At 34.8% G+C, this 13,094-nt stretch overlaps 1 protein-coding gene across 5 annotated transcripts; it reads right to left on the reverse strand.

Moving 5' to 3' along the window:
- LOC112510398 (diphthine methyltransferase) lies at positions 1–6,309 on the reverse strand. Of its 5 annotated transcripts, XM_025115799.1 has the most exons (5): positions 6,055–6,276; positions 5,122–5,427; positions 4,618–4,930; positions 1,958–2,695; positions 1–85 (listed from the first exon to the last, which is right to left on the reverse strand). In XM_025115799.1, exons 2-4 carry the CDS (start codon positions 5,122–5,124, stop codon positions 1,980–1,982), a joined length of 1,032 nt encoding a protein of 343 aa, XP_024971567.1. In that variant the 5' UTR covers positions 5,125–5,427; positions 6,055–6,276; the 3' UTR covers positions 1–85; positions 1,958–1,979. The 5 variants fall into 5 exon arrangements, with proteins under 5 accessions (XP_024971567.1, XP_024971568.1, XP_024971566.1 ...); XM_025115800.1 differs by lacking the exon at positions 1–85 and having other exon boundaries at positions 1,867–2,695; positions 5,131–5,427; XM_025115798.1 differs by lacking the exon at positions 1–85 and having other exon boundaries at positions 1,867–2,695.
- Positions 6,310–13,094: the final 6,785 nt, after the last annotated feature.

Raw genomic sequence — 13,094 nt, forward strand, 5'->3', positions numbered from 1 at the left:
GGGCTCTTAGATGGTCCATCATCATCATAAGCTTGTTTGGAGTGTTTTCCATCTGTTTCTGGTTGGCAGCCATCGTTGATGGAATCTGAGTGTGGGGTGCAACACAACAAGAGAAGTGATAACATTTATGAGGCCAAAATAGAAACATCCATCCATCATACTCAACAACCATAGCAAACTGCCAGCATACACAAGAAAACATATTGCAGGGGGGCCCTACACCATTTACTCATGAGTAGTAACTTTTCTTTCTTTAATTGTGCCCAGTAGATTACCTTATTCTTTTACATTTATGCTCTTCAAGTCACTAGGGACTGTCGTTGTAGGGTGACCTCAGCGACGGACCTAGGTAGTGTATGTGGTAGCATGGGCTACCGTTTCGTTCATTCGCCGCCGTAGTGTAAGACATTATAGGGTCGTGAAAATTGTTATTGTTTTAATTTGTTGTGTGCCACCATATATGTTTTGAAACTATCATGAGGACAAACGTTGCCCTTAGTAGAGTTGATTTGCAAGGTTTTTCTTCCACCCCAAACCCGAGTTTGAATCTCATTGGTGTCATTTTCTTAGTTTTTAGCTTTTAATTTCATATTTATTATGTTTCTGGAAAAAGTTGTAATAAAAAGACTAGAACAAAAAACCTCACATATGAAAAACAATGAACTAACCAACAAACTAATGATGATTTTATGAAAAATATTCTTATATTTGCTTCTTAAAGTCAAACGATGTCATCAACTCAAAAGATTTCTAGGTCCTTCTCTAGGTGGCCCTGGTCCACCAACGTGGTTTTGTAAACCAAATTAACCTAAACAGACCCGATACATCTGATTCATAGGATTTGGATGAGATGTACGCAAACTTATCCTCTATAATCTATCATAAAGGGTTGAATGACTATTTTCGTGAAGACCTCTGGTTGTGAAATAGTATGAGTGAAGAGGTAAGAAAGAACAAAGGGTAGCAAATAGTAAGCAATTAATATACGTTGGAAACTCCCTCCCCCTTCTCTCATCAACAACTCTTTTATAGAGTAATCTAACGGGGATCAACATATTTCAATATTATATCAGAGTCAAGTCTATGTCTACCAACTACCATCCAGGACATTTTTTAGCATGACTCAACAGTCTGTGATATTTTTTCCCGTCAAACAGAGACTTGCTAAAGTTCCACATTGGTTAGACTTGGATACTTTCTCTTCAACATATTTTGGAACCTCTTTCTCTTCTCAAGAACTCTTTTTGGAGAGTAAATCTAACGGGTTTCACATATTCTATATGAAGTCGTTGTATGCAATTTTTTACCTGCATTATGTAAAGAGGTTTTTTCTACGATTAGATCATGTGACACCCTGGTGATATTACTATAGAAGTAACTTTACCCGGTTGCTTCAAGCCTATCCTGCACTTCTCATAAAGGATAGCAGCTTTAAGCTTAAAAGAGACAAGTGGAGGGAATTTCTGAATTCTTCCAAATAATTGGCGAGTCCTGCTGAGGAATGATGGGAAGCATAAAAGGACAGCTAACTAGAAGATGAATTTTTGAATGCTTCCAAACATCTATGGCCTTGTAGTGTTCTCAGTGCAGTCCCCTATATATATATATATCCCAAAACATTTAGGTTATAACCACAAAAAAATCAAAACCACTTTAGCCTCATCTAACTCCAAATATGAAAAGACCCAAAATTTCTCCACCCTATCTGTCCTTTTCGGTTCAAGTCAAAACACGACACCAGTTTCATAAAAATCAAGTGAGAATCAATCATCATAATATACGAAAATCTTGCAGAATTATAAGACGAATGAATCTTTGATAGAGTTCAATTAATGCAAACTGCTAGCATCTTAAAAAAGACGTGTATGCTCAAATATTCTAAATTGAGAAAATTATGGATCTTAACATGATGAATTCAGTATGTAAATATAGCGCTACAGATATCAGATAAGATTACCTCACAGAATATGAAACTTGTACTAAATTATATAACTTTCTGGCACCCAAACTCGAAGGAGCTGATCATAGAACGAGCAGGTAGCAACGATAGTTTTCTCCTTTTTGTCTTCTTGGCATATACTCCCTCTATACCAATCTGCTCCATAAGCAAGGGATGTGTGCTTATTGTATGTTTCAACCACTTTGACTTCATTTCCATCGACCTTAACAATGGCAAATCCATTGTGCATACAAGCTGCCAGGATCAAGCCTGGCACAACAGAATGGTTCTTGAGCCTCCAAACCCCACCACCTAAACTGATTGATGTTTCATTTACAGGCCTTGCAATTGATCTGACATCCCATATCCTTAAATGTTCATCATAGCTTCCGGTAAATAGAGTGTGAGAATTATGGGGAGATTTTGCAATACAACAAACACCCATCTGATGGTCTTTTGAATTCTGGAATGCCAATTTAGATGGACCATTTCGTAAATCCCAGCCCTTAAATTTGCAATCATCTGAACCAGTGTAGACCAGATGCGGTTGGTCTGGATCGAAAGAAGTAGCCCAAACCTCAAAGTCATGTGCTTTCCATTCTTGTAGTATGCTTGTTTTGGCCTCCTGAAGAGAGATTATAGAGACTGAACCATCTGAAAGGCCTACTGAGATGGATGTCGCCGAAGGGTTCCAGTCTAAACACAGGCTCATGGAGGAGCTGACTTTTTCATTATTTACCTCTTTCAGAGCTTCTCCTGCATCAAGTTCAAGATCCATTAGTGCGACTTGTGTACTTGAACAGAAAAACAGCAATGAACAAAGTACAATTTTTGATCAAATGTATCATGGCATCAATTTAGCTCAAAAAATATGGCTTGCCCTTTCAAATTCCGACTCAATGAAAAGAATGTCATTACTAAAAACATCCTAGTTTCACGTATTCTTCCATTCGGTTTATCATTAAGAAGAACTATACAAGAACATATAACAAAGTTGGCCTACCACGCTTTCTGGTGATTGAACTTTACTGGCTACTGAATTATCGGGTCTCCTCAATTGAGTTACTACCTTAACTTCGCTTCGCTAGTGATCCAAATAAATGGAACATCCATGTGACAACAGTAGAAGCTTGTTTAAGAAAAGAACTATACTGTGAACTTGTTTTTCAACTTTGCCACTCGAAAACAATGTCTTGGAGGTAACCCCCCCCCCCCTTCCCCGCCCTCCTCTTATCTTCACAGTCGAAGCCCAAAATACAAATACAGCTAATGATCATCAGAGCAAAAGTATCTTATCAAAATTAGTAGTCATTATCAAAGAATTCTTCCACTTCACCGACCCTGACAATGATCATACTGAATTAAGATTAACAAGCTCAACAACGCAAAATTCCAATTCAATAACCAAACTATTGATGACCCATGGCACCAACACAAAAAAGATGTGAAAGGCCAAGAAAGGCCTTCCATTTTCTTCACATTTACCAAGACTGAAAATACAACCCTTTCACATACGAAGTGCCTATCAAGATCCTTAAGGACCTTAAGATCAAAATTTATACTCAATATTTTGTTTCTTAGCAAGAAAACTAATTTAGAATCAATTATTCAGATTATTAAAAACAAGGAACCATTTGCTCCGTAAATATGACACTGAAGTTTACGTCTTTATTTTTATCAAAGCTTAGTAAAAATCCGCCCTTCATCTACCATAGGTCAAAGGTAGAAACAGGAAGTAAGGGGCAGTTTACAGAACGATAACCAGGTAAGCCTTTACTGGGTCAGTTACCTTGCTGGGTAGCATGGCAAGGACCGAGAATTTGACCCGGTATGAGCCATGGCAATGACAGAGAATCTTACTGAGCAAGTGAGGGTGGTGACTCTTACCCGGTTAGCGCCTACCAGGTAAGAGACACTTATCAACAACCTTAGCATATCATTTGAAGGCTGATAATCTTACCCGGTAAGGGAAGCGAGAATGGTTACTCTTACCTGGTAAGCACTAATTCGTTACTGTTGGTAAACAGCTTCTAAGTCAAAGGTAGATCAACCGAAGTCTTAGGGGCCGTTTAGTCAATGCTTACCCGGTAAGAGTCAACACTTTCATAACTTACCAGGTAAATTTTTTGTCAATTAAAACGGCATTGTATGCAACATTTTTATCCAGCAAGTGCTTACAGGGTAAAAGTCGTCACTCTCACTTACCGGGTAAGACTCTCGGTCCTTGTCACCACTCTTACCGCATAAGATTCTCAATCTTTGTCATGTTCATCCGATAAGGGAACTGACCTGGTAAGCACTTACCGGGTAAGAGTTAAGTAAACGGCCCCTTAGTATGGGAAGAGTCAGAGCTGAAGGGAGAGATTTTCTAATGGAAGTTAGTGTAAAGGGGAGTTTACCAGCAGAAATTGGGTAAGAGTGGTGCTTTAAGAGGTTCAGTCCAGCTAAGTTGTAAGCGAGTAAGAGAGCTTTTCCTTCGATACATCATTAGTATGGTAAGCAACCTCACCCCTTAGTCACAGGGCAAGCGTCTCTTACCGGGTCAGCGTTTCTTACGTGGTAAGCGGGGGGTCACCTATTGGTAAACAGACCTCAGTAAAGAAATGGCAATTCTCTCATGCTCATAAATCATGACATACATATACATATAAGCATTTCATGTTATCAACATAACGTACCATCATCAGAGCTTTCTAAATGATGAACCCTCAAGCAACCTTCAGCATCAGCTTGAGCAAGCAATGGACTTGTTGCATCGCCTCCCACTGGGCTCCATTTCATATCAAAGATCCCAGCTGTCTTCAACCTATAAAACAACTCGACTCGCCCCAAGTCAACATTAAAAAGAGAAATGCTCCCTGACCTACTCGGACAATCACCCTCTTGCAGCGTATAAGTCGAAGCAGCTAGGACATGGTGAAAAGAATTGTGCGGACAAAACTCAACAACGTCGGCATTTCCATCTAAGTAGCAGTGTCCCACATCCATAACCTAAGTGAGATGAGAAGAATGAAATCATTCAAACAGAGTCATTAAATAAGAACAGAATAATTGTGTCTTCTCATTTGGGCATTTCATCGAACAGGTTACGGGTGTGACGATAAAAATCTAGAATGACAACAACATGAGAGCTAATTTTGCAGCAAGGTTACAAGGACATGGAAGATCAGATGTAAAGGCACCATAACTACCGTCGAATGCCCTTGGCCCAAAATGTTGCAACAACCCGGCTCCAAATTATCGCTTTATTCTGAGGGCCAAGAAAAAGCGTTGCAAGGTGCAAACCTTATTTGCAGAAGGTGGGATAAAGAAGGGACCATTAAGTAGTAACAGGTAGGGGTGTAAACGATACGAGATAACTCGCGAGCTACTCGAGATCGACTCGGTCAACACTCGACTTGAATAGGCTCGGCTCAAACTCGAACTCGACCAGCAATCAAACTCGGACAATTTTCTTGATACCTGAACTTATCCTAGAGCATAAAATCCTAAATACCAAGGTATTGTGATCAGTAATCCATCTAAAATCAAGCATTTCTATTTCAAAAAGCACATTGGATAAAAAGGAAAATTCTACTTGGTGAACTGAAATGCCATGAATTGAAAAGAAACGCCCACAAACTAAAAGGTAGCAGCAGTCCAACCAAGAAACCAAAACATGCTACAAATCATCCATCACATTGGCACCCACACAACGATCGGGTTATTCAAATCAAACCTTCAAATACATCAAACATAAAACAATCTTAAACAACTCCAACAAATGAGACAAAATGTATAACGTAGTATCCTGTTCCAGAGAAAGGTGGTTGCTGTCAGACTTCCCAACTCAACGATCATGTCAATTTATCTAAGCATCTTGCATCATATAGTACTCATTGTAAAATTGGATTCCCTCAGCAATTGTACTACAATTTCAAAACTTACACCACTCTTGAAGTTGGAAGTGAATCTATTGTAATCCAAAACCAGAACAAGTAGTGCATTTCTAGAGAAGATGAAATAGACTGCGATTTACACAAATATCACTCTTGCTTTTCATATTAAACCCGATTTAGCATAAACAAAAACCCACGGATACAAAGAGAAAGGAAAACTAATAAATGGATGCTTACCGGTATATTTCTATCTTTATCGATGGGAGCCCAGTCGATGAAGTGACGAGCAAAAGAAAAAATCCAGAAGCAAAAATGTAGGGTTTGGACTTTTACAAGAAATTTATATTTCTCTGGATGCAATGAGAAGCTAAGGATTTGAAAGAGAATATAAGCGTGCTGGATTGTCGGTTGCAACGAAAAATCTGCACCGGCGGTTGAACGTCGGCGGACTACTACGGCGGCAATAGAGATGGGGAAGGGTTTAACTCGGTGAAAGGCGAAGGCGCACGTGTTCAGTTTATTTTAAATACCAATATATTGTGGGTCGGTTTATTTTTTGTCAATTCTTGTATGAATATAAATGTCTTTATTAATAAATATGTTTGTATGATATTTGATAAGTTATTGTTTGGTTGTTATGTTGGATAAACAATTTAAATAATGTAAATGACTATTTTACCTTTTGTACCATCTCAATACCATCAAGAACATACAAACTCAAAGGAAGAAACTATATTAACCCCCCCCCCAAAACATGTTTTCTGAATTTGTTCTTACTCTTCATACAAATAGATTAAAAACAAAAAAATTAATAAAGTTTAAGGGTGCTCGTTCATTCACTGGAGATTGAAGAAACCTTCATCAAAAAGCCAAATCGAGCATTACGGTGTTTAGGGGTTTGGTTCAGGTGATGCAAACCTGCATCGTGGATCTAAAATCAAATCCCTAAAATCAAATGAAAGCCCTAAAACTAATTGCTAGAACCTTATCTGGAAAATGAAGAAACCTTGCTCTCATCTGGAAATCGAAACAATAACTCATCTAGGTGGCGATTTACGATTTGCAGGTATGGGGTGTGCTCGTTCGATTTCACGACCGCCGCTTGACGCCCCCTAAACTTCCTCCACCACGACGGCGAGTGAGTCCCATCCACCACAATCCTTTGTTTTCACCTTCTTTGTAGTACCTACTAACCTCGCCTCCGGTGTACTAATCCTCGCCAAAAACATCTCAGAAGAATGTGGAAGGTTGCAGAACCGTCAAGTTCATAGCAGAAAATAAGAAATCAAAGTGTGGGGACTGGGGGAGCGGCAAAGTGAAGGGCAGATTGGGAAAATGGGGGTTGAAAGAAAAAAAGGGCAGATTGGAAGAGAAGAAGCGTCGATCGTTTTTTTCCCCCTTTTTTGTTGTCTCTCCATGCCTGGAAGAGAAAAAGGGTAGATTAGGAAAATGGGGGGCTGAATGTAAACGACTCTCCTTTTTCCAGCTTATCGAATCAGAGAATTATTCAGCTATTAAGTCATAATTGAACAACTATATATGGCTTACTGAATAAGCATTATCCCACTCAGCCAATTAAGCCACTTCCAAACAGCCTCTAAAACTTTATTATCGATATAAAGCAATGTAAAAATAAATTATATTTATAGAATAAAAAAAAGTTTAATTGTTCTAATTATTAAGTTTTTAATCTTTAAAACAAAAAATTTAAACCAATTTTATTGTTTTCGAACTCTGTCATTCAAATCTTTCAGACCCAACTTCATCGCTTCCTCTTGGCATCTTACTAGTTTTTTGCTTTTTCAACATTTTTTTTTTTGACATATCTATACATGCTCCATTAACTTGTAGTAAAAGATCGGAGGGAAGACAAAAAAATAAAGCAGATCGACGAAACTTATATATATATATATATATATATAACTTTCTTATATTCATATATGAATCCGTGTAATTCATCATATTTTAACTAATTCACATATGAACCCTTATAATTCACATATGAATTAATTAATTGATTCACATAGAAACTTCATTCTTTTTGGGAATATGAAATCTCAATTCTTGGGAACATGGGGAAGGTTCATTTGTTACCTTGACTATTGTATTAACTTTATTAACTAATTATGACCGTTGATTTTTAAAATAAAGGGTTAAGATTAATCATATTATAAATTTAATTTATTAAATGTGTAATCTCACAAACATATGAATATAATTGTTGAAGGGTATTTATATAAAAGATAATGCACATTCAATGACATCGGTTACAAACAATAGAAATCGTATGTGTTCAGTGTTCATAATTGCCGCAAGTGTTCATATATGTTCAATTTGTGTTCATAATTGACACAAGTGTTCACATATATGTCCAATTTGTGTTATAATTGCCACAAGTGTTCACATATATGTTCAATTTGTGTTCATAATTGCCACAAGTGTTCATATGAGTGTATACGTGTCAATTTGTGTCATATATGTCAATTTGTGTTCATAATTACGAAGACATTCGCTTTGATTATTTACTTCACTTCCCGATCTCGAACTCCGACTGTCACCATAAACAATTTTAACTTTCTCAATTGTTGTCGTGTTGTTCTCCAATGTCTTTATCTATAATTGTTTGAACGATAACAAACACTTTGCTAGCGGATCTCTTACACCAGTCACAAATTTAAAAATATTAAAAATGAAAGATCAATATTAAAAAATTAAAAAAATACAAGATCAATGTTAAAAATGCAAAAATCATGAGATTTTGTGGATCTTGTAGCTCCCAATTAATGATATAGGAGTTACAAAAAAAATTACTCATATATCGTTAACATTAAATTTTTAGATAGTGAAGAACCTAATATTAAGATGGATTGTGATTGGTCCAAAAGGTTTATAAAGCTAACACAGTAATTTGGGTTAACATTTGAACTAAGGTGGTCAAATGGGCCCGACCCGGCTCGGGACCGCGACTAGCATGGGACCGACTGTTAAAGATTGGTTATTCATGCAAAAACAAACCGGGCCCGAATTGATTTTTTCAAAAAAATGGTAACCATTTTTATAGCCGTTGGGAATGGTCATATGACCGGTTTCGTTTTACTTCTTTTTTGTATTCTTGGCCCTCTATACACTAAATGAGAACCCAATAATCTGTGATAATCATAAGATCCAAGGTGAACACTCATTTAAGATAATTTTGTTATTAATTAAATAAATAAATAAGGTAATTTAGTCGTAAAAAGACAACTCATAAATGCGTTTAATTAAGAGAAATTTGCACCAAAATGGAACCAACTTTCACCTAATTCTTATTTTGGGGAACCAACTTTCAAAATCGTCATTTTAGGGAACCAATTTGCAGCTGATTCCTATTTTGGGGAACTAACTTTCAAAATCGTCATTTTGGGGGAACCAACTTGCACCTGATTCCTATTTTGGGGAACCAACTTGCAAAATAATTATAGAAAAATAACTAAAATTCGTTTTTTTTCCAAAAATTAATGCAATAAAATCTATTTTTCATTTCAAATCTCGTTTTTTTTATAATTCAGATATCAAATTGAACATTTTTAAAAAAATCCAAACTACCACAGTAAAAATTGTATTTTACTAATGCAAAAAAAAATCAATTTAATAGAAAAAAAATTAATTCATGCACAAAAAATTTGATAGAGACCCTAAATATTTATTTTTTATTGCATCAATTGATGTTTTTCTATTAAATTGATTTTTTTGCATTAGTAAAAAATAATTTTTTGTGGTAATTTGGATTTTTTTTAATGTTCAATTTGATATCTGAATTATAAAAAAAATGAGATTTGAAATGAAAAATAGATTTTATTGCATTAATTTTTGGAAAAAAACGAATGTTAGTTATTTTTTATAATTATTTTGCAAGTTGGTTCCCCAAAATAGGAATCAAATGCAAGTTGGTTCCCCAAAATAGGAATCAGATGCAAGTTAGTTCTCTAAAATGACGATTTTGAAAGTTGGTTCCCCAAAATAGGAATCAGGTGCAAGTTGGATCTCCAAAATGACGATTTTGAAAGTTGGTTCCCCAAAATAGGAATTAGGTGAAAATTGGTTCCATTTTGGTGCAATTTTCCCTTTAATTAATTTGTTTTCTCCATAAGTAGGAAATCCTTAAGTTCATAAATAAGAAATCGATAACTCTCTATAGTGTGTTATTTTTGAATCTTTTATCACATTCCATGTTTTCGTTGTTTACAATGTATCACATCGTGTATACACTTTACAGTAGGTATCACAATGGACATTAATAAATATCAGAGAATGTATACAAAGAATGATCATAGTTAATGTATCACAACTTGTATACAATGAATATCAGTTGAATGTTCATACCAGAGGATAGAGGGAATAGAAGAGAGAAGATACAAGATTTCTAAAATATCATTATTTAAAATTTCAAGTCAGTATTACAAAAAAAACATTAATTTTCTAATTTAAGTTTTGATTTGTGGTTGAGATTAGATCTTATGGATCTCATAAAATATTGAGTAACAAATTAATTACAAAATTTCAGTTAAATAATATTGATAAAAATTATATATTTAAATTTAATATAGTCTATAATGTGGGAAAGTTGTAACAAGACAAAATAAGGGGCTGATTGTGATGGATGAACTACATATGTCAACTTCTTGAAAGTAATTTGTTGGAAGGGCAAAATTGTCAAATAATGAAAAGAAGGATTAAACTTTGGAGTTGTGAAATTTTAAATTTTGTAGGTTTCAAAATTATGGAAATGGATGATTTCATGTGTTAAGTATGGAAAGAAATTTTAATTCCTTTTTATGAGATTTGGAGAGGTTGATGTATAAAATTCAGAGTAGAACAGATAGAGGAACCCTCTTTTTTGTGTGTGTTTTTGGTGGTTCATGAAACACCGTTGAAGAATCAAGGAGTAGTAAAGTTTAACAGAACAATCACCCAACCTCAGGTACGATTCTAATCTAAAGCTCGTTATTTGCATGTTTGGTCAATAATATAACGAGTTAGGAGTGTTTAGAACTAATCTTGAATTGATTTAGAGGTCGAAAACAATAAATAAAAGGAAGGATTTAGGAGTTTTTTGTGGTTTTAAGTTGTAAGAAAGACTAGGATTAAAGCATTGTTTCTGTGTACCGAATGCGAGTTCAGCAAGCTTGCACATGAGCTTGAGAGGAACGAAAAATAGGAGAGGCTGGGGAACTCGCACGTGAGTTCGCGCTGACCCAATGAAATTGAAATGCGAGCTTAGGCTTGTGGGAAACTTTTTGTCTTCACGTATAATGAGTCGAGGAGTGTTAGTGAAGCAAGGTCTCAACACCTTTGTGTAACCGAACAAACACGAACGGTAAACGAACGAAAATCTTTGTGTTCGTGTTCGTTCGTTTAGATATCAGGTGTGTTCGTGTTCGTTTATGTTCGTTCATTAACATGTTAAACGAACGATCATAAACGAACGGGCTAAACGAACGTAAATAAATATTATTTGAATTCAAAGTAAATAAACAAAAGATTATGTATATTAAATTTAATACATAAACGAACATAAACGAAATATCAAAAATAAACCACAAAACAATACACCATGTAACAAGGAAGAAAATGTAATGGAATCAAATATCAAGAAAACATCAATAAATCGGGATAACAAGAAATCATAACCACATAATGAAATCGGGATAACCATAAATCAGAACCACCACATCATGAACAAAATGAAGAAAAAAAGGACAAAGTTGATGAAAATGGGAGAAATTGGTAAATGTGATGATGAAAACCAAAAGGGGAGATGTCGACAGTCGGAGAAGAAAAGTAGCGTAGTCGTCGGTCAGAGAATAAAAAAAGGCGGTCACTGGAGAAGTCATAGGGGATTTTGCGGTGCAGTTTAGGGCTAAACCACAAACCCGCACCTCATATGCATTTTTAGCATCTTTTTCAATTCGTAAATCGCACCGCATATACCACAAATCGCAAAAAAAACAATTCGCGAAATGTGATGCGGTGCAATGCGGTTTGTATGTATCACATTTTACGCTACAATCCAAATTTAAAACTTCACCATAAAATCAATGATAACGTGACATAGTCCGAAAAAAATGAAAAGTTTCAATTGGGATTTAAGTTTGAAATCACGAGTAAAGCGTCAATTGGGTCTAGAAGTTGAATTTTTTTTTTGTAACTTGAGATTTGATAGTAGACTATGGCATAATCCCCATGTGCATGACCTAATCGTGATGTTTACTTAAAGTTTAAAAGTGTCTAATGGATTATTGAGCTATAATTTATTAATATTATGGATCAAAATGCAAAATACAAAATTCCTGAGTTATTAATGGACCATGGAGAAAATAAATAAAAAATATTATATAAATTAACAATTATTTTGTATGTGTTATATATATATAGACAAGTTCTTTTGTTAACTCAATATTTAGTGTTAACTATGTTAATCTAGTGGATCAATAAGATTCATCGTTTGTGATCAATAAGATTCATTGTTTGTGATAGGTTTCAATAAGATATTGATTAAGGGATGGGAGACATGAGAGTAAATTATACATAGACGTAAGTTACATTTTGTATTATTTAATGAGTAGTTACTATTTAGTAGTTGCTTGATTGTTGGGATTATGATCACTTATTCAAATTACACAACGTATTATCATTAAATAAAATTAATCTTGATGAAATTGTTAATCTAAATGAAAAAATCACAAGCAAACATATTTTAAAATGTGAATATTAATATACATAATAGGTAAATTGTTAATCCAAGTGAACAAATCACAAGTAAACATTTTTGAAGCGCATTGTTAATTTCGTTTCTGGTGATATGAACGGTATGGGGGAAGATATCGCGAAAACACCGTTGAACATATTTCTATAAGTATATAATGTTTATTGTCTGTTAATATATGAAAAGATGGAACATCCAAGTGAATTTTTATGAATAAGTGTGAACATTGATCAAATATTAATGAACATAGTCACATTGTTCATATGTTAATGAACATATTCACAATGTTCCTAAATGAACCCATGTTCATATAGGGGGAGATGTCTATGTGTATATTAATATTTATAACGACGAAGATTTTTTATTAATGATAATGGATTAATGTTCATACGAATATTAATGTCATTAATGAACAGTTACAAACTTTATGAATTTTTTTTTCAATAATACCCTTGTTCGTATATGTTCATCTTAGATGATAATGTATTATATTATTAGTTATTAAAAAACTGTCATCATAAATGTCATCCAT

The sequence above is a fragment of the Cynara cardunculus genome, assembly GCF_001531365.2.
Source record: "Cynara cardunculus var. scolymus isolate 2C chromosome LG 3, CcrdV1, whole genome shotgun sequence".
In the NCBI taxonomy this organism is placed as follows: Eukaryota; Viridiplantae; Streptophyta; class Magnoliopsida; order Asterales; family Asteraceae; genus Cynara; species Cynara cardunculus.